The sequence below is a fragment of the Panthera pardus genome, unplaced genomic scaffold (assembly GCF_024362965.1).
Source record: "Panthera pardus isolate Hobbes unplaced genomic scaffold, ASM2436296v1 HiC_scaffold_13, whole genome shotgun sequence".
Lineage (NCBI taxonomy): Eukaryota > Metazoa > Chordata > Mammalia > Carnivora > Felidae > Panthera > Panthera pardus.
The window spans coordinates 188720212-188742795 of NW_026526688.1; the positions used below are offsets into that span (position 1 = coordinate 188720212).

At 36.1% G+C, this 22584-nt stretch overlaps 1 protein-coding gene across 9 annotated transcripts in view; it reads right to left on the bottom strand.

Annotated features, from left to right (window-relative positions):
• Window positions 1-22584, bottom strand: part of SLIT2 (slit guidance ligand 2) — a 375202-nt gene that overhangs the window by 139922 nt on the left and 212696 nt on the right. For all 9 annotated transcript variants that reach the window (XM_053901653.1, XM_019453603.2, XM_053901651.1 and 6 more), the window contains 2 exons: window positions 14331-14402; window positions 1889-1960 (listed from right to left, as the gene is read on the bottom strand). In XM_053901653.1, the coding sequence (XP_053757628.1) occupies window positions 1889-1960; window positions 14331-14402 (144 nt within the window). The remainder of the gene's footprint in view (window positions 1-1888; window positions 1961-14330; window positions 14403-22584) is intronic.

Sequence of the window (22584 nt, forward strand, 5' to 3'; positions counted from 1 at the left end):
CTAAAGTTACCTTCTAGATATTTTGCTAATATGACAAATACAACGCATGAGGTGATTGTATCGTCACAAACTTACTCTTCTAAAAACACTGTTTACTTTATAACAAATAAGCAAATGAATAGTTATTGTATTTGTGGATAGAGTTTTCAATGCCTAGCACAGTGCTTGGCATAGAGTAGGTATTGTGTGCATGTGTGTGTGTGTGTGTCTGTGTGTGTGTTATACGTGAATTATTTAAGCTCTTTTAATGAATAACAAAGTACTTTATGGGATTTTAGTCCATCCACAATATTCAGCAAATTTTCCATAAAATGTTTGGTGTCATTCCTATTCCTAGTTAGAAGCACCTACTTAGTAACACATTCTTGGCCTGATCAGCTCCATTCAATTAAGTAACACTCAGGGTTGTCTCTTCATATACCAAGTTTATGACACTGACTATGGTTTTGACATCAGACTGCTATCATGAAATCATAGTTGTATCCTAACTATTCTGACTCTGAAATAGCAACAGTGAGCTTTGTATATTAATGGGTCTGAAACACAACTAGTGGCGTTATTAAATACAATGTGTATGATAAGCACTCTGAATAGGTTTCCTATAGAAAAAATTAGGCTGTTACCAACAGAAAGAAAGGCTGACTTCTCATGATGTGGGTAGACAACAGTATATATCTTACAACACGATTTATCTCAATCAACTAACTCTTACATTAAGTCCTTAAAAATAACCAGTAACTTTGCACATGACACAGCTACAAGTTCTATACATCTACTTGCAATTAAAATCAAAATCATATATAAAATATTGATTAAATAAGCTATTTTGTTGAGACCTCAAACTTTCTTTCCTGAATTCCATTCTGTGCCTCAAACTCAATTTATAAAGTAATGGGATCTTTTTTTTTTTTTTTTTTTCCGGAAGGATATCACGAGTCCCAGATAACTTTTACCACATGGACTAAAATTGCCAAACCTCTTCAACATTTAAGTCAATTTTTGAATTTCTGAATAAATTTAGCCAGGGATGAACTGTAGCACAGAAAAATATTTTATATGGGGGGAGAAATGTGTAAATATATTCAAAAAGCTAGACTTGTGAGTCTCTGACTGGAAAAAAAAAATTCCAGAAATGGACAGGCAGCTTCAACGGCTTGAGTAACTCTAGTTTACATTAAAATAATTTCTCATCATAATAATTCCATTAAAATTATTGTACCAAGTCAAAGGTCTGTAGAGACTACCAGATTGCCTCTAGCCCATTTTGTCAGCCATGTCTGCCCAGTAAGGAAAGAGAGAGGATGCCAGTTATAATTCAAGTCTGTGTGCTGTGCTTTCCTAAGTCAGTAGTGAAGACTTTAAAATGGACCCAATGGGCAACTTATTAGAATCAGAAAAGCAGATTTCTAGAATCACCTTTCAAAAATGATGCTATCTGGTTAAAAATGGCATTTTAAAATGAGACAACATCTTTCCATTGCATGGCAACTATATAATAACCCAACTCATCAGAAACTAAGAAGTTCATTTTTTATTGTAATTTTTCTTATACAACTGCTTTTATCCTAATATTTGGCAATTCTAGGGAGCCTCACCAATCCTTTGAATGAGAATATTTTGTTACAAGGAGAAACACACTTGAAAGATGGTATTGTGAACATTTGAACGTCCTCCTTAAATAGACATTTTCGCCTAAATATGCAGAAATGATACCCACGGCTGTGCACACACACATTTCAACTCATATATTCCCCATGAGTTATTTAAGGTATCTTTATAAGAGACCATTTTGACGCTAGGTTTCGAGCGAGCAGATAAGCTTCCACATTAGCACTCCCCAGACACAAAGCCCCCGTTCAAAAGAGTAAGAGAAATAAGCAATACTTACAGCACTTCAAGGTCCCGGAGAGCCCTAAATGCTCCATCTTCAATACAGCTGATCTGGTTGTAATCCAGTTGCCTGTAAATAGATTAGAAGAATATAAGTAAAAGGCTGGAGACTAGCAGCGCTGGGTGAAAAGAAGTCTCCTGAAGGGTCTCCGAAGCTCTGACTGCACTAACTGAAATGCTCTCAGAAATACACTCATCCGCTTAAGAATGTCACAAGCCATTCTGGCCTCGGTGCCGCTACTGAAATCTCTTTTTGTTCTGAACTGTCTGTGCAAATAGCAGCCCTTGGAAAGCTCCAGTAAATAATAACTGCACCTTATATTAAATGCCATAGGAATGCAATTTCATTACATCAAGAAAAGCTATCCATTAAGAGCTTTCAGCGTCATCTTGCTGAAACAATTTCATTAAGGTAAAGGACTGTAAATCACTTAATGTCACATGCACCCCCTCAGTGACCTAACAGAATCCATTTATCAGAGAAGCCCAGCTGCATGTTAATTTCACTATCCTTGGCAAGAAAGAGCAAGACTACTTTTAGGTTTCCTTCTTTTAAAAGCAGTTTTCCTTCGAGAACTCCCAGTCAAGAGAGAGAAATGAGGTCCCACACACCTCCCTGCTATTCTCAACCAGGAATACACTTTAGAAAGCCAGTCTTGTTCTACGTGAATATTCACCATTCCCATGATTTGTAATTGTTCATTATATGCGAATTCTCTGCACTGTAAATATGACATACTTTTCAATTAAGAAACTTCTCAAATTTCCAGAAGTTTTTAAAGTATTAAAAATTGATTTTTTTTTTTTACTTTCCTCAAAGATGCTAATTTTAGCCCCAAATGCTAAGAACACATACTGCAGCAACATCATTAAAACACTACATATACCTTTGGCAAAAAGTTTAAAAGCTTTCTCAGTTGCTTCTAAATAATACAAAATGCAAACAAATGGATGTTCTCTTGTAGTTTGAGCACTTATTTGTTAAAATTTAAAGATGAAAACTAACAAGCAAACAAACAAAAACAAAGTTGCTCCAAATTTGGTTAAGTTGGCTTTTCCTGCTAGTTGTTTCTGGAACTAAAATTTCCTTTATCCATGTGGAGGAATTTATTTGTTTGAAATAAACAGCTAATAAGTATGAAATCCTATCTGTCCTATCTTTACATTGTTTTAATTTTTTTTTTAAATAAGCAGCTGTTATTTAAACTAGTAGCTTGCTGCTTAGCGATATTCTTATTCCAGTAAAGAAAGAGCATTTTAATGGTTCACTTGAGACAGAAACAAAATGTTTGATGAACTAGTCAGGTGAGTTGTCAGTTCTTCATGAATTGGGAGGGAATGCACATGTACAGGGGTAAGACTATGATCTTCATACAAATGAATCTTGCCCTTGTTTCAAGTGCAAAATTCACCAAAAAGGCTAATTTACATTTGAGGTGTGTTCTTAAAAAGAATTGTTTAAACATTCCTATAAAATAGCTGTTTCTCTCAGAAGGATACTGAATAAAGGTGCAATGATTTAATCCACTGACTTTCAGAGGGGCCTCTTCAAATTCCTTACTTTAGAAATTATGTACATAGAGAATGTCTCATGAAATATACATCTCATTTTTAAGAAGGTCTCTAGGGGACATAAGACTACCTTGATGTCATGCAAATGGTACAATCTAGGACATGCAACATAAAAAAAAAAACCAACTCTGGAGAAGATATGCTTTTATTGCTTTTATAAACTAAGGCTTTCCCCAAATAATAGGTACCATCCATGCTGCTGTAATAGCTTAAAGCATTTCTAGTTATTAGGAAGTAATGCAGAAGTATAATTTTATTTTCTAAGAAGACTTTTAAAGCTTCATGATGTAATATGGATGCTGTGGTTCCAAGAAAACACTTCCATTCTTGGGCACTTTTGATTTTTACAGATTAAATTCATTTAACAATTAAGTTAACAGCCTTTTTATTTTAAAGTGCTAAATATATATCTACACTACTATTCTCTAACCTCTTGAACAATTTATCAAAGCCATTTAAATTAGTACAATGGCATGAAGTGTTACCCTTGACACACTACAAAAGAGAAATTGTTTCCAGACAAATTGGCAAAATCTTTTAATGCTATCAAATTTGCCTAATGCAGTCTCCAGGTTAATCTGTAAAAGGGTGAGCTGTATGTTTGCCCATATCTTATTATCCTTAGCTGTCAATGTATAAATCAGTGCTGACACTGCTTCTTTTAAATCATGCATACTATACACAAAGGGGAAGCCCTAGCATGCCAGAAAGCACTCAAGCGACTCTCGTTCTACAGGGACAGAAAAGCAGATTTCCCTATACCACCAGAAGTTGAGATGCTGCCGAAAAGTTGGTAATTTCACCCCTGTTCTACATGGCTCATGGTTACAGGCTTCTTCTGATTCTTAGCAGAAACTTAAGTCCTTCTTGGTGCTAAAGCATTAAGAATATCTGGCTCTCATAGGACCAAAGTTTTCCTTAAAAGTTTTCTGAATGCACCGTATCTCAGGCCATGCATCTTCTGAGAACAAAGGTATTTTTTTGAAAAAAGTCACTCGTATGAAAGGACAAGCAAAATAATTTTTTCGTCAATTGGTGGACTTTGTTAAATCCAAAGGAGTGTTTACATGAAGTGTTGTGCCTGCTCTGACTGTTCCTGAGAAAATCTCTCTGCACTAACCTCCACTTGTCTGTATATGATTCAAGAGAAAGACTGTCAAAACTATGCAAAAGCATACTTTATTTCAGTGCTTCTGGACTATTTTTCTGCACTTTTTTTTTCCTTTTCTCTTACCCACTTCATTTCCTTCTCTACTACCCTGCAAAGCCCGGGCACTTCTGCTGTCTGTAAATAGGAAAGGATCTGTTCTCAGCCATGCATTTAGTGACAGGTTGATTCTGTTTAGATGGGATTTCCAATAGTGCAATGAAATTATTCTGAATTAAGGAATTAGTAAGAGGAGAGGTTTTTTTCTCCCCCCACTTCTCCAAAAAGTAATGTTACAATTATTCAGTCAAACACGGGGCAAATTTGTTGATCTTTGGATAATGAGGGCACTAAGATACATCAGAGACAGCTTCAGGATCCTTTCCTGGCACAGGGGTCACGTACCATTGAGAAGCAAGCTAGCACTTTTCTCATTTTCCGGGGAGAAAGAATGGTACAGATATTATTATCGGTGATACCTTTCAGACCTTCGGCCGACGTGTCTTAGCACAGACTTCTGTGTCTTCTCTCCCGTACTTCCTACGTCCTGGCTCCTCTGTTTCTGTGTGAATTCCAAATTCTATCTCCGTCTGATCCTTCACTGTCTTAGTTTGTAAGTGTGTGTTTTGAACCAAGTGCTTTATCTTTAATTTTACGAAAATGATGATGTTAAAAAGAATGGAAACCTTTGAGGTCTCTCTCAGGATTAACATTCTATGATGATCTTTTCATTCCTAACCACTTGTACTCTGATCTCCTCAAGTAACACTAGCCTGCTCGGTTTAACTTTTCCTGCTACTGGTAAATGTAGTCTTGGGTAACGCACAAGAATCTCTATCTGGCGGTATGACTCTGTGCCTCACACATGTAAAATTTCTAAACCTGATCTGATTGTCTTTAACACTAAAAAAAATTTAGTCTAGTTTCATATTTGGATTAATTCTAGATACATACATATATATATATATATATATATATATATATATATATATATTCATATAGTGCTGCAAAATACCAATTTTAGATATGGGCACATAAAAGACAGAAAGATCGAACATTTGCTTACTTGGCATACTGAAATATAACCGGAGATACTGCATTCTGTTACCTTTATGGTTTTTTTTTTTCAGGAATTTCCTGTTTTCTGTTATTAAAATTTGGATACCATACTGTTTGAATCACATATATAAAACTCACATTCCTGCATTAACTGCGGTTGGTTTTGTCCTTACCCATAGAAAATTTCATGTGTCACTTCAGCGTCCAAGCAGTAAAATCTTATTACTAATTTACTTTCTTTTTGTAAGAATTAGAACACCGTAAAATTTACTTAACTCTGAAACAATGCTGAACATAAAATGTCTTTAATAGCTTTAAAGTCAGAGTATCTCAGTCTTTCAACAAAATATGCTCTGGTTTTCGAGGGTTTTTTAGGTACTAGAAATACTAGAGAAATACTAGAATACCAGAGAATACTAGAAATACTTTAGGTACTAGAAAGTTTAGTTCATAGTCATACTACTATGAGTGGCAAACTCCAGAAGTTTAGTTCACTTAAAATACATCAAAATGATTAAAATCAATAGGAGGTAGTAACAACATTATGCCATTTGGAAAGAACCCTGATAAAACATATAAATCAAATGGGAGGAAAAGAAAAAGAATGCTCTAAGGATATGGGCACGATCTGTTCTATTTCTTCCCTCGTGTATATAAAATTCAAGTCAATATGAGTGCCTAAATATACAAATCCTATGCCAATAATGACTCTTTAAGAAGTAGTACAAATTTAGGTTATAATGTATCGAGAACATAAGAATAATATAAATTGACCCATATAAGTGAACACTGTAGGCAGAAGTTTCAGCAACCATGTCATTTAACCTCAGCATAAAAACAAATCAGTGCTAACTCAGGTATTAGTGAATAAAACAACCAAGATAAGGATTATCCTGAGGAATGTAAAATAATTTGTTATTTGGGAATTTAACCCTTCTGTAACCTTTCAAGCACAATGTTGTGGGTTTTTTTTCTTTTTTCTTTTTTCTTTTTTTTTTTTTTTTTTTTTGCACAGGAATAAAGAATCTCAGTTTTTATTGAAATAATCTATGGTATAAAGTTATATCCACTTGCTAGTTTATTGGGGAAAAGCAAAAAGATAAGCTCTAAATAAAGTGGTATCAGAAAATGGAGGAAAAATTAAGTTGCCCTTCATGTTCTAGGAACTCTTGCAAATTAATAAGAGGGGGTAGAAACTGCAACTGACAATAATAATTCGTTACATTTATTGAATGCATAGCAAGTGGCAGGGTCTGTAGAGATGCCATCTCAGTATTCCTCATGATAACTTGAAAAGGTAAATGTTATCATCATTCTGATTTTACAGATGAAAAAAATGAGGCTCACAGAAGTACAATAACTTATTCAAAGTAGGTAGTAAATATGTGGTGAAATCTTGATTCAAATTTAAATCTATGTATTGCTGAAGCCCTCCCTCACAAAGTAAGTGTCTAGGGAAAGAGCTGTTCATTCTGCATATGAAAGTTTCAGTTAAATCTCTGATGGCCAAATTTCAAGGCAGAATGCAGCATATAAAGAGTATTACAGAATGTCAGGGAAGGAACAGATTACCCTGGGCCAAAGTAGTCATGTGTGAGGAAGGAAGAAACTTGAACCTTAAAAAACAGGTAGAATCCAGAAAGACAGAAAATAAAAATGTGTCTTCCCTCTGGAGGGAAAAGACTCCATCAAGAGCAGTTGTAAGCAAAAGGTCTACAATGTTCACCGTGAATACTTGCTAGAGAGGGGCCATTCTGGCTTGAGCAAAAAGCTTGTGTAGATTCGGTAGGAGAGGGGGCTGGGACCCTGGGCGGATGGCAGAATGCTAGGCCTAGTCAGAACATCTAAAGAGACTATGCCATTAATAGAAGTCACTGCTCTTTCAGGAAAGAGTCTATATTCTTCAGAACCTATAGAACTATGACAATATTCTACTATATCCCCAAGGCTTTGCCATAGTGCCCATACAAAGTGTTGTTATTGTTAATAAGCTGAATGATTCTGAACGAGACAGTGATGGGACAAAAAAGACAATGCTTTATAAAAACAAATCTGTCTGCAGTGTTAAAATTATCTAATGAGAATATAGACTGGAGATCAAAATCCAATTAGCAGACTACTGTAATAGTTCAGATGTAGCAAAGTGTGCCTGTTTAGGGTTGGAGAAGCAAGAAAACTAAAGATCTGTTCTATCTCCAGGACAACACGACAGTTTCAGAAAGATCACGCCAATTCTTATTTTATACATATGTGAATTGGATTTCCAATCAGATACTCTTGTGTTTTGTTTGTTTTATTTTGTTCTGGAAAGTGTTTATGAAGATATGTCATATAGATTCATTTTTACATAAGAAAATGACATCGTTGAAGAAAAAATGCTAACGCACCTGGAGACAGAGCAAAATGAAAAGTTGGAGAGACTGTTGATCACGCAAACGTGATCATAGTTGTTGGGGATTATCAGAATTCAGTATGCCTTTAGAGTGAATGCAAACCAGACAAGTTACAGGACCACGGACAGTTCCCGGGGTACTAATAGCATTGCCTGAGTTCCTAGCGTATTTTACATGTAAGTACCCAGACAACCGCTGGTTAATCCCTGTCTATAGACAACATTCTGGGTGTTAAAGGGAGCTCTGTTTATTGAAATGAAACTCAAGTTCATTTACGATCTTTCTAAATGAAAAGCCATCTATACAAGTTTGTTCAGAAGGTTCTACATCCCACTGAAGACCTGTGACATTTAATCTAACACGAAGGATAGCAAGCCCCTTGAGTGAGAAACCAACCTCCCCTTTCAAAGTGTCTTCAGCCTCAGGTTTACTGAAAACACTCAAGAAGCTGGGGGACTAAAAGAAATCATTTAAATTTGATAACAGTGAATTTTACTTATTTATTTATTTTTAAGCTTATTTATTTTGAGAGAGAGAGAAAGAGAAAGCACACACGTGTGAGAGGGGAGGGACAGAGAGAGAGGGAGAGAGACAATCCCAAGCAGGCATGAAATCTCACAAACCACGAGATCATGACCTGAGCTGAAATAAAAAGTCAGAGGTTCAGCCCGCTGAGCCACTCAGGCACGCCTATTTTTATGATAATAAGCTAAGTATATAATATGGTAAGAAATGTAATGAATTAAACATGAAAACTAGCTGATTATAGCAGACAGTTTGCAACTATGACAACTTAAATGACAAAAAGCTGAAGTCTTACATTTGCATTGTAAAATATATAATATACTCTTCTAATTATTACATATTGATTCTATAATATGTGAACAACACTAGTTTCCTTATTGTTATGAAGTATCCAACAGAGAGGTATTTAAAACTAGGAAAGTGTACAGGGCACCTGGGTGGCTCAGTCAGTTAAGCATCCAACTTTGGCTCAGGTCATGATCTTGCAGTTTGTGGGTTCGAGCCCCACATCAGGCTCTGTGCTGACAGCTCAGAGCCTGGAGCCTACTTTGGATTCTGTCTCTCTCTGTCTCTCTCTCTCTGTCTCTGCCCTACCCCCACTCTCTCTCTGTCTCTCTCTCTCTGTCTCTCTCTCACACACACACACTCTCTCTCTCTCTCTCAAAAATAAATAAATATTAAAGAAATTAAAACTAAAGAAGTGTATAAAATTAAGTAAAATACAGAAGTCTTTCTGTCTCCCTAGTATGGAATAGTGAATTTTTCTTCTATGAGTATTAATTGAGATAGTGATAAAATAAGTCAAAGATGACAGAGTTCCAGAAAAAAATGAAATTTCTAAATAATATAAATAGCTATATAACAGTATATGGATTAACTCTGTCTTTCCCATTTGCCAAATCTTCTTATTGCCAATAACCATTGCAACCCACATTGGGTGAGTGTTTCCTACAAAGCCATGGCTGTACATATTTGTTTCCCAAATAATGTGATAACTTGTTCAAAGAAAACAAAACTAAATCATCTTGTAACCTGACCTTTGTTTATAAATTAATGTATGTTAAAGAAAGATAACTATAAATATTTTTGCCTAACCTGTTTTTTACCAAGAGGCAATCTTCCTGCCAAAGGTGGGTATGAGATATAGGGTTAAGGGAACTGGATAATGCAAGCAAATGGGAAAGACATAAATTTACTTAAAAACGATAAACATTACAGTTTGACTAGAACATAGAGTACATTTTGAGGGAGTACTGCGAAACGAAAGAAGAATATGCAAGTGTGATTTACTTTATTTACAAGGGTGTCTAAAAGAATATGTGTTGAGACTTAACTATTTTTTATAATATTTATTTTTGAGACACAGAGAGGGAGGGGGAGAGCAGTGAGAGAGGGGGGCAGAGGATCTGAAATGGACTCTACGCTGACAGCAGAGAGCTGAGTGGGGCTCAAACTCATTAACTACGAGATCATGACCTGAGCGGAAGTTGGAAGCTCAACCAGCTGAGCCACCCAGGAGCCCAGAATTTAACTATTTTAAGTGTTTATGGTGCACTCACTAAAGAAACTAAAAATACATTAAAGTTTACTTTTGTGACGTGAAGAGCAACTAGCAATCTACTTAATTTTAAGTTCATTGATTTGTACAGTTTTTTTCTCAAATCTTGGGATAACTCTAACTAGGAATGTTTTATCATGAAAACAAAAGACTTGAAAAATCTTTATTCCCATTAGGTACCTGCTTAGAGAATAAGTTCACAAGTCTCAGCAATAAAGGAGGGTTTAATTTAAATATTCTCCTAAATTACTCAATTAAATGGAAATATCTCACAGATACCTCTAAAAAAATAGTTTAAATAATATAACGTGTTTTCATTCAAAATTTGATCAGGAGGCAAAAAGGCTTTCCTGCATCAGTGTTGAATATATTAAATACATATACAAAATTTATAAAGAAAAGTCCTATACACATTGATTATCATTTTGGTGGCACATCAGTTGGTAATAATATGGTATCAATACTTTAATTCATACTTAACTGGAGAATTTAAAAACAGATGTAAATTCTATGGGAAAGCGCTGCCAGTGACTATTACAAACATTGTAATTTAGTTGATATTTTAATATGATCTTGTTATTCTCAGATCTCACCATCTAAAATGTCAAGAAAAAGAAAACAGTTTAAGTTGCAGCTGGAGAAAATGAAGTAACAAAAATAAAATATACAGGGTTTTATTCCAGTTAAGAAATTAATAGCGATAAGCAAAAAAAGTTACGAGAATTCCTCCCTGGAGATGTTTAAGAGCAAGATAAATGTCCATCTGCCTAGAATAGTATTCATGTGGCTTGCCTGAAGGAAGAGGAATAAGATCTGCTAATTTGCAAAATTTCCACAGCATCAGTTTCATATTGTCAAGATGCCGCCATGAGCATATTTAGCCAATCCACAAGATTAAAGTAAGTGCTTCCAGTGAAAATCTTCTGTTAACTGGAATTTGCTCTGAATAAGGCCTGAATGTGGTAAATCCAATCAACCTGTTACAGTGCATCAGACTGGGCATTTAGACAACCCTATACAAAATATCGTGGTTAACATCGTAACGCAGCTAAGGGACATATTCCTTCAGTTTAGCCTTCTTGTTTCTCTTTTACTCTCTGAATGACTTGGAACAGTAGCCATCCACCATGCAGGACTGTCCAAATTGTAAATGCATACAGTGGAATGACGAAAAGGACAAAGTGCTATACCTGTCTTTCCCATGCTGAATATCAATAATATTAATATTAATACTTCTGGGCTTTTATGGAGTCATTATTTGATGACCGATATTTGCCTTTAATAATAATATGAATTAAAATTTACCCTCAGCTCTAACATATTTTACCAGGCATCTTTCTTAACTTTTAACGATAAAACTAATCTTCATAAAAAGCCCCCTGAACCTGGACTTTTTTTTTTTTTAAACAATGTGGTTTGAACTATGTCTTAATTATAGAAACATGCCTTTTAAGGGTAAAATTCTATTAAATTGTAGCTATGATTCTGATTAATTAAATAAAGCTAGAAGTGCATTGTGGTATTTCAGTGTTGCTCTCACGGCCTTTGACACCATTGCATGGAAGGCAGTGAGGATTGTGGAAATCAATTCTAACTTTGCACAGTTTCTTTAAAAAATTCTAACTTCCTCAATCCACCCTTATCTGCTGTTACTCACCAACACGTAACACAAACCAACATCCTTGAAGATTCCTTTAGGTTTTCTTTCAGAAACTGTTTCCTACAGATTTCCCTGATGACCTCAAGCAATATTTCTTATCTCTCTCTTTCCCTGGCACCTACAGCACATAGTATCTTGTTTTTAAATCAGGGTCTTGTGTATATTTAGTGCTTTCTGCTATATTTTCCTTTTCCACTTATTAGCCCCATGGTTAATGGACCCAGAATAGACACAAACCTGTCTTACCCATGCCCAATACTGCAAATTACTTCATGTTCTTCTTTCCTGCCTTTTTGCTATCCCTTTTTAAGGGCCAACTTCTAGAAGTTGATTAGTGAATACTTACAGAATGAAATGATACACTCTATATTACAGCATTTTACCAAAAGGTCTTTCACATATCTTCTTTCCCTAATAACCACAACAAACCCAAGCAATTATCATATTCACTTTACAAAAGTAAAACTAAGACTCAGTGGAGTTTGCCAATTTGTCATGTCTAAAAACACGGCAGTTATTATGTATATAATGCACATGGGGGATAAAAGTGTTTCAAAATCCTGTTAAATCAATATAGCACAATGGCTAACATTTCACTTTCTTTTTTATGTCTGAATTTTTAAAACCACAGTCTTTAAAAAGGATAAACGAAGAGGACATAAGAAGGAATCCCATGATGACTGGTATCCCATTCCCAAATGCATCCTTAAATATGGACTATAGGTTACTTATACACGTGAATTCCCTGAATATCTTTACTAAGAAGATTAAAAGCCACCTGTTTTAAGGATTTAGAGATAATACTATTGTAAGATTGCTAGTGGCATTCCCAGAGGGTGGTCAACTGTAGTCATGACTATCCTTTTAAGTGACATATAGGCGACCTGAGTAGGTGCTATATTGGGATCTTTATAGGATCAGACACAGTATACAAAGTATACAGTACACACAGTATACAAAGTTAGTTTTGAACATCTTACATCACAGAATCTCCCTGAAGACTTCCCCTAGCAAGGGGCCTAGCAAGAAAAGATAAAAAGAAAGCAAATAAAATCCCCTTCACATGTAAACATCCATGAAAACCTAGGGCTAGAATTTCAATGGTTCTGAAGTTTGTATCTAGAAGTTTGTATTTTTCTGTCCTTACCTGTACATCTAGAAAGTACAAATTAAAAAAAAAATTTAACGGTTATTTTTTATTGAGAGACAGAGTGTGAACAGGGGAGGGGCAGAGAGAGAGGGAGACACAGAATCGGAAGCAGGCTCTAGGCTCTGAGCTGTCAGCATAGAGCTCAATGCGGGGCTCAAACTCAGAAACCGCAAGATCATGACCTGAGCCGAAGTCAGACGCTTAACCGACTGAGCCACCCAGGTGCCCCTAGAAAGTACAAATTTTAAACAAAAAACATTTATGTGGAAGAGAAGATGTAGAGGCCAAAACTCGAAGCTTTATAAACGGTCCTCCTCTTTGATGACAGAAAACACCTGTCTCACTTTCCCTACTGGAAAAGTAGTGTTGTAACCCACCATGGAGAATGCTGAATATAAGTTAATTCTTGAAAAGTGCCTGCACTGTTTATCACTAGCTAAGAAATATTGAATTCCTGTTAGTTAATCTCAGCACATAGGGGCTTTTTCCCCACTACATTCCAAACTCATGTAAAAGCTAAGGACAACATTTAAAGTCCTAGCATTTGCAGCCAATAAAAAACCCATCATTTTCAAAGGCTTGCATAGTATTTTAAACTTTATAAAAATTTATAAAACACACATATTGACAAAATTAGGATTGTCCCTGAAATCTTCAATTTGATATGTATCTTCAAAGCTATAGGCACTTACAAAAAAACACTTCTATACAAGACACTAGATTTCTCAAGGGAAAATACAGAAATACAATTTCCTTCTTCCTCATGCTTTTTTCCCCCTTCTTTGAAAAGGAGATTATACACATATACTTTTATAAAGATACAAGGGGAAAAATATGTAAGAAAAATATTCACACAAAGGGAAAGACATAATTTTCTCATTCTCACCCTTTTGGCATGTAATGAAAACAGTGATCTAAAAGCGATAAAAAAAACTATAGCTCCAGGCTGCAGGCACCTCTAACAAGAAAATATTATCTACTCTTTCCAGAAAAAAATAGCTTATGTTCTGCATTTCCAATAAACACTGATAACAACAGAAAAGGGAGTTAATGAAGTACATTGACAGTAAAAGCGAAGAAAATACAATGCAAATACCTTTTAATCAAATCATTTCTTGAGATTTCACAAGATTAATCACAGAGTTTAGAAGAATGAATTTGATACTAACTTCAGATGCAAGACAACTTTTACATGAGAATGTCTCCAGATACCTTGTCAGAGCAATTTAAAACTTATTGTTACAAGCTCTCCTAAGCAAGCATAAAGATAAATAGGCCTTTCACTTTTTTTCTGATGCATTATTCAATATATATTTAACTCTGAAAACAGATAATGTTTACAGCAACAGTATAAACCAGAAAAAAAAAATACTTACAGATTTTTAATGTCAACTGCCCCACGGAAAGCCTTCCTTGGAATTGCCTGAATTTGGTTTTCACTGAGATCACTAAAAATGACAAAAAGGATAAAGGTCAAGTTATAAAATATTATTTAAAAATGATTTTAATCCATGTGGTTGACAAATGATAAAACACTTCTTAAAAAAAAAGCTAAAGCAATCCTAATAGGATCATAATTAAGTCCGTATCATTGGATATAATTTCTAATACAAATATTTTATATTTATAATATAAATTAAAAGGTTTAAAGAAATGATTTCTTGAAGTATTTTTCCAGATCTTTAATTTAATAATAAATTACAAAATATGGTTCTCTTAAATTTGAGTTGATTCAATTCTGTGCAATAAACTATTTATTGAAAAACAAATAGTAAATTTGTCATCACTCAGTTTCAAGGGATTCTAAAGTTTTAGTACTTGATACTCCTCCAACATCACTGGCATAACTTACAAAGCATAAAGGAAAGAGGTCCATTTTAATATCCTAGAGAAGAGTGGCCAAAAACTGATAAAACCTGGGCAATATGATTAAGTTTTCACAACGCTTTAAGTAATCTTGAAAATGGAACATGGCAGTCCTGGCCCAACAATAAAACCAACAGTTCCTGCATAAAATATTAACAGCAGGTTGATTTAAAACCTTCTTTCAATAATTCTATTAAAACCATAAACACAGACTGTCTATATTTGCATTTTAATTTAATTGAGAAATACATTTTAATGAAAGGGAAAAAAGCACCCTTTCAGTTGGAATGAGAAGTCTGTAAAAATCACTCATCTCATGAAACGGATCATTATTTTTTGCTCGGAGTTCAGATGCAATTGTATGAGCTCACACAGTATTAGCCTTAACAAGTAGGATATAAATATAGATGCAAAAACTATCACTGAAAACAGAAAATGCTCATCTAATTTTAAGTTAACACTACCACAAAGCAGAAAGTTGAAATATCAAATGAATAGGTTATTAGATTAACAGTGATGGTGCTAAAATTATCTTTCAAATTCTAAGATAACTGATGCTCATTAAGAAAGATGAAGCTACTAACCACGGATTCACAGCTGATGACAACAGAGCCATTTTCCAATTACGTGGAGGTATATTGGATGGATTCATCCACATCCTCTCCCCTAACGCGTCTTTATGATCAGAGCTTTTGGTTCACATACTTGTGACCATGCAACAGAGATAACTGGCAGATAGAGAGATTTAGTGTGTGGTCTTGACCTCATTAGCACCAAATTTTAAACACCCGAGATTTGCATTCATATCTCAACATCCACAATGTTCAAATTAAAAAAAAAAAAAATGTTTGCTAAGCAATTTGTAAAGAAATAAATGTTAGTCTATTCAAGGAGGAAAGGTCTTTAAAAAAAAAGCAAAACACACATTTTATTTCAAACAGTAAATTTACAATATGTGCTTATGTGGGAGTTAAGTCAGTCATCCATTTCCTAAGTGATGTAACTCTGTTAACTGCTTTCAATAGTTTCAGTATATCGCTAAGAGTAATAAAACTTCATTTCCTTAAAAATTGCTTATTTCTCCAGCTTGTCATTGATTCAGACGGACTTCCTTCCCTTAATTACATCAGGTTAAGAATGTTTAACAGTGTATATTTAACAGCCTGGATGCTGGCAACTGTACTGAAAGGAAGCTGTGGAGCAAGGAGAAGGTAAAGAGAGACAGTGGAGAAAGAAAAATCAGAAAGTGAGAAGAAATGAAAAGGGAAAATGATTGAAGCCAAGCAAATGTGAATCTGCCATGCCCCACTGAAAACCAACAGTAGTGATTTCACTGCTGTGTCTCTGTCAATTCTCTGTTTTTTCATCACTTGTATCTCTCTGATTCTCCAAAGACAAAGACTGCCGTGGAGACTGTAGGTGAATACAAATGGCAGAGATGTTTTCTTCGGACCTTGCCGGCTTTCCAAGCTCTGCAGTTTTCCCATCCAGCCAGGTGGGCCATTTCATCCGCCACCTGCAGTTTTTCTCAGGTCTTGTTCTCAATGGGGAGAGTGTGAGGTGGGAGGAAAGGTAGAGGGATGATATTAGGTGGTTCAGAAAGATATCACTGAACAAACTGGAATGCACAGTCGAAGACTATTCCTTCTAAAACGGATTTTACTAGAAGCTTCTGAGTACCATCAGCAGAATTCTAGGACATGGAGCGGTTTTATACTGCTAACACTTTTCTTTTCACGAAAGAATGAGAAACTGTCAACTGTCAATCTCAGAGTCTCTTTACTACCCTAGGTCAGTGGTTTATGTGTGGCTGTCCCCCCACCTCCTAAAACTAGACTCTTCCCAGACTTATTCTACAGGGTCACTGCCCAGTTCACTAAGGCAGGCAACTTCAGTTCTGGATCCCAGGCCCCTTCAGTTAAGTGGGCCATGTTCAACAATGACAGGAAAAAGAAACAACAAATTTTCAGTACCTATGGTATGCAATCATTTTTTTTTAGAAATAACATATTATCACATATGATCTGTATTTCCTCTAATCCCCATAACCATCTTGACAAGTAGTTAATATTATCCTGGTTCTATAGGAAAGGAAATTATGCTTCAGAAATGTAAGCTATTAGTGCTGAAAAATGAGACAAATTGCTTGTTTTTTATATTTATTTATTTTTTGAGAGAGTGCAAGCATGGGAGGGGTAGACAGAGGGGGCGGAGGATCTGAAATGGGCTTGCACTGACGGCAGTGAGGCCGATGTGGGGCTCAAACTCATGATCCATGAGATAATGACCTGAGCCGAAGTCAGATGCATGACCGACTGAGCCACCCAGGTGCCCTGAGATGATTTAAGTAAATGTATAAGAAATACAGACAAATACTGAGTCAGGATTTGAAGAATTCTAGAGATGATGCAAGGGGCTACTTAATCTCAGTATGTCCTTCCTATGCCCTAAAACGTAAAAGGCTTTCTTTAACTTATCTTAGCCTCCGGTGTATATCACTTGAAAAATGATGGATTAGATTGTGTAAGAATAATGACTTACACTTTCTGTATATAATCAGGTGGAGGTTAGCAGTTATTTTAATCCAACATATATTTATTTAATATCTACAACAGCAGCAAGGTATTGGCTGACGTTGCAAGAACTACTGAGTTGGGTAAAAGCCCATTTCCTGGCTTCAGGAATTTTCAAATTCAGTAAAGACGATAAGGCAAGTAGCCAAATAGAAGGCCAACTGAGAGATTTAGACAACTATTGTGAGTCTGAAAAGCAAGAAAGCACAGTAAAAAAAAAGACAGCGTGAACATATCAAGATGTAAAGGCAAAGGAGTGGGAGATAGCATGTGTAGTGAAATAAAGGGCACATGCAAAATATGGAATTGAAAAAAACATAGAACGTTTTATGAGAATAGCATTTGGTTTGATTTGCTTAAAAGGTACAACATACATAGCGGAATAATAGGAGATGAGGTCCGAAGGACAAATCACGGGTGTGATGAGTAAACTTTTTGGTAGCAATTGAGAAGTGAGTTCTTATTTCAGCACACAGTGGTGGGGAGGGAAGGGTGGTAGACAAGAGCAGGGCAGAGACTCTACCTTAGATAAATTCAGCTGGAAGCTGGAAGTTGGAAGACTAGATACAAGACTTCTACCCTAGTTGGGGAAAGGGTAGTAAGAATGTCAAACAGTATAAAAAACCCTTAATATATTTATCACTTGCTTACCATGGGTCAGTTAATAGCTGCATCATCTCTCCCACTGTATAGACAAAAAACGTGGAAAAGATGAAGAGTGGTATCAGATGCACGAAGAACCAAAACTCAGAAGTGGGTTATATGTGGATATGAATTAGCCAAGGGAGACAGAAGAGAAACAAGTTATTTTGAAATTATATTAAAGGTAGTGTTAATACAACTGGGAAATCAGAAGACCAATTTGCAGTGTCCATTGTAAGTTTGGTTTCAGAAGTTTTTAAATCTAGTTAGAAAGATGTGATATAATGTATCACATAGTTTGGTGACAACAAAGATAGTATATGGTAGGTAAAACATGAGCGGTAACTGAGAAAGGTGATCTATAAGATCAAAGAAATCTGTCACTGGCATTTTGATGAACTCAAGCCGCTTTCAAAATAGAATGGGATTGTTTTTGGGGTGTGTGAGTAGTTCTGTGGGTTACACGTCCAACTCTTGATTTTGGCTCAGGTCATGATCTCACAGTTTCGTGAGTTCAAGCCCCACGTCAGGCTCTGTGCTGACAGTGGAGAAACTCCTTGAGATTTTCCCTCTCACGCTGCCCCTCCCCTGCTCCCACTGTCTCTCTCTAAAAAAAAGAAAGAAAGAAAGAAAGAAAGAAAGAAAGAAAGAAAGAAAGAAAGAAAAAGGAAGGGAGGGAGGGAGGGAGGAAAGAAGGAAGGAAGAGGGAGAGAGAGAGAGAGAAAGGAAGGGAGGGAGGGAGGAAGGAAGGAAGGAAGGAAGGAAGGAAGGAAGGAAGAGAGAGAGAGAGAGAAAGGGAGGGAGGGAGGGAGGGAGGAAGGAAGGAAGGAAGGAAGGGAGGGAGGGAGGAAGGAAGGAAGGAAGGAAGGAAGGAAGGAAGGAAGGAAGGGAAATGGGATTGTTTTCTGAACCTTGATGAAAATGATGGAGCTTGGTAATTCTCAGCCTCTGGTGTTGGAGTAGGTGGTGGTAAGTGGTGGTTGGCAGAAATCCAAGGAGGCAGCATATGTCAAAGGAATTAAGAGCATAGACTACAGACCTAGACTATCTGAGATTGATTATCTGCCATTCATTAACCATGCGCCCTTGGAGAAATTGCTTACCCTCCTGTGCCTCAGTTTCTTCATCTGCAAAATGGAATAATGATAATGCTACTTCATAGGACTGTAAGGTGAAATCGGTGAGTTCATACTTTCAAAATGCTCAAAGAGTGCTTACACGTAGTAAGCACTATGAAGGTGTTGGTTATATACATGTTAAAATTATTCTATTCAGAGGCCGTTATGTGCCCCTGAGTGGTCTACTTTGTTCCTTGAAGACCATTGCAGGCAGTGTGAGATATTACTGATGACAGTGTATTGTTCTGTGAACTGTGTGGAATGAGAAAAATGAGTCAGAACGACTGAGTTAGCAGGAGGAAGCTGCCATGGGAAGAGTTTGTAATTATATCACTAGGCAGTAGAGTGTAAAAATGTGTTTCAGAGTTGGAAAACGGCTTGATTGGAGTTGATTTTTAGGAAGATTAATCTGGAAATAGAATTTCAGAGCAGGCAGGGACAATGGGCAGAGAACTGGTGTTGGGCAATTTGGTGGAGAGAGACAGTGGGTTTCCAGTTAACTAGAAAACTCTTTTTGGTGAATTTAAGTAATTAAGTTGTGAGTTCGGCTTAGGTCCAAATATAGTCTTCAATGCAAGTTAAGGTGATTTTCATCTTGGGGAGAGCTTGCAACCACTCAAATTTTCTGATTAGGAAAATAACAAATACAAAAAGTACAAAAAGCGTTTTGGGAAGATCACCGCAGAAATTGGGGAACTGGGATGGAAGACAAAGACACTCGTTTGGTTTTGTGGTGTTTTGAACTCAAGTAAATGGAAACATATCCCATGCTCATAAATTGGAAGAATTAATATTGTTAAAATGTCCTTTTTTAAAAAGTATTGTTAAAATATCCTTACTACACAGAGCAATCTCCAGATTCACTGCAATCCTTACCAAAATTCCAATGCCATTTTTCATAGAAATAGAATAAACCATTCTAAAATTTGTATGGAACCCCAAAAGACCCTGAATAGCTAAAGCAATCTTGAAAAAGAAGGTCAAAGCTGGAAATATCACATTATCTGAATTCAAACAATATCACTAAGTTATAGTAATCAAAACAATACAGTAATGGCATAAAAACAGACACACATACTAATGTAACAAAATAAAGAACCCAGTAATATATATAATAGCCAATTAATCTACAACAAGGGAGCCAAGAATATACAATAGCGAAAGCATGGTTTCATACCACATTCAAAAGAATGAAACCAAACCCCTATATTTGACCATACACAAAAAAATCAACTCAAAATGGATTAAAGACTTGAACATAAGACCTGAAGCCATAGAACCCTTGGAAGAAAACACAGGAGATAAGCTCTTTGACATTAGTACACAAATTATTTTTTTGGATTTGACCCTAAAACCAAAGGCAACAAAAGCAAAAATGAATAAATAGGACTATATCAAACTAAAGAGTTTATGCAAAGCAAAGTCAACATTAAAAAAATGAAAGACAACTTAGAGAATGGAAGGAAATATCTCTCTGTCCCTCTCTTTCTGACCCTCCCCCAATCATGCACGTGAACTCTCTCTCAAAATAAGTAAATAAATTAATTAAAGAAAAAAACCCACAATGAGTTATCACCTCACACATGCTAGAATGTGTTGGTGAGGATGTGAAGAAAAGGGAACCCTTTTGCACCGTTGGTGCCAATGTAAATTGGTGCAGTCACCGTGGAAAACAGTATAGATGTCCCTCCCCAAATTAAAACTATAACTACGGTATGATCCAACAATTCCACTTCTGGATATGTATCCAGAGGAAAGGAAATCACCATGTCAAAGCGGTATCTGCATTCCCAGGATTACTGCAGCATTATTTACAATAGACAAAACATGGAAACAATCCAAATGTCCTTTGGTGATTAAACGGATAAAGACAATGTGGATACAGAAATGAACACAATTTGGAATATTATTCAGCAATAAAAGAAGGGAATTCTGCCATTTGTACCAGCATGGATGGACATTGAGAGTATTATGCTAAGTGAAGTAAGTCAGAGAAATACAAATACTGTAATACTTGATGTATTCACTTGTATGTGAAATCCAAAAATACCCAGAACTCATACATAGTGAGAACAGATTGGTGGTAGACAGGGAATGGGGGTGGAGGTTGGGGAAATGGAGGAACATGGTCAAAAGGTACAAACTTCCAGTAATGATTAACAAGCTCTGGGTATGTAATGACTATTGTTAACGATGCTATATCGTATGGATTAAAGTTGCTGAGAATAGATCTGAAGATTTCTCATCCCAAGAAAAGTTTAGAAAAGCGAACTAAATTTATTGTGGTAGTTATTTTGCAATAAATGCATGTATCATTATTATCTTGTACATCCTAAATCAATACACTGTTGTATGTCAGTTCAATCTCAATAAAATGGGAAAATACCACCCCCAAAAAGGGTTATTACCAAGTGCTCAGATATCATAATTTGAAACTTTTTACAAAAATTAAAAATTTTTAACAGCTTGAGTTTAAAAGCCTAGTTTATTTAACTTATTCATTTTCCCAGGTGACAAGGACGTGAGAAGAGCGGGAAAGGCTGTCTGATTCTGAAGTTAACCTTAATAAGAAAGCAATGAATGAGGGTGGATATTAGTGGTTTCAAAGCAAAGGTTATACATTCTTGGTATCTACACAACTGGAAAGATTCAGGGTCCCCAGAGCCAGGCCTGTGTAATGGCCCTTGTGGTCATCAGCCAGGAAACCCTGAAGTTTCCTATTTTAGATCTCCTCCCTTTGATTACATTCAACCCATTCCCCAAACTACTTCAGTAGTCTCTCCAATCAAGTCTCCTCCTGCCATTCTCCACTGCCATAGCCCCTGCTAGGACATTCATCACCATTTCAGACATGAATGAGATTCCAAACTCATCTGTGAATTGATTTATGATCCTTTCCAATGCACCCTCCACACTGGCACCACAGTTTTATTTCCAAAATTGAAATTATATCAAACCACCTCCTTCTGAAATCTTCCTCATCTCAGTTAAGGAGACACCACCCTTATATTTGTTCAGTACAAAAACTTTTCAGTCTTCATTGTCATTCCATATTCTTCCACACCCCCATCCAGCCCATCATAATCCTCTTGACTCTCTCTTCAAAATAGATCCACAATCTGACCTACCTGCATCTCTGCTTCCCTGACAAAGTCATCATGCCCTCTTGTCTGGGTGATTTCGATAGTCTTTCAAATGCCTCTTTGCTTCTCCCCTTGTTTCCTGTAACCATATCTTGCCACATCACTGATCAAAACTTCACTAATGTCTCATCTCACTATAAGGGAAAGCACAAAGCATCACAAAGGTCAACCAGGCTCCAAATTAAACTGGTCGGCACGCTGTCCTTGACCTCACCTCTTTCTACTCTCCCCTCATCCCCCTTCTCAAGCTACACTGGCCTTCTAGAGTTTCTTAAACTCAACTCAACA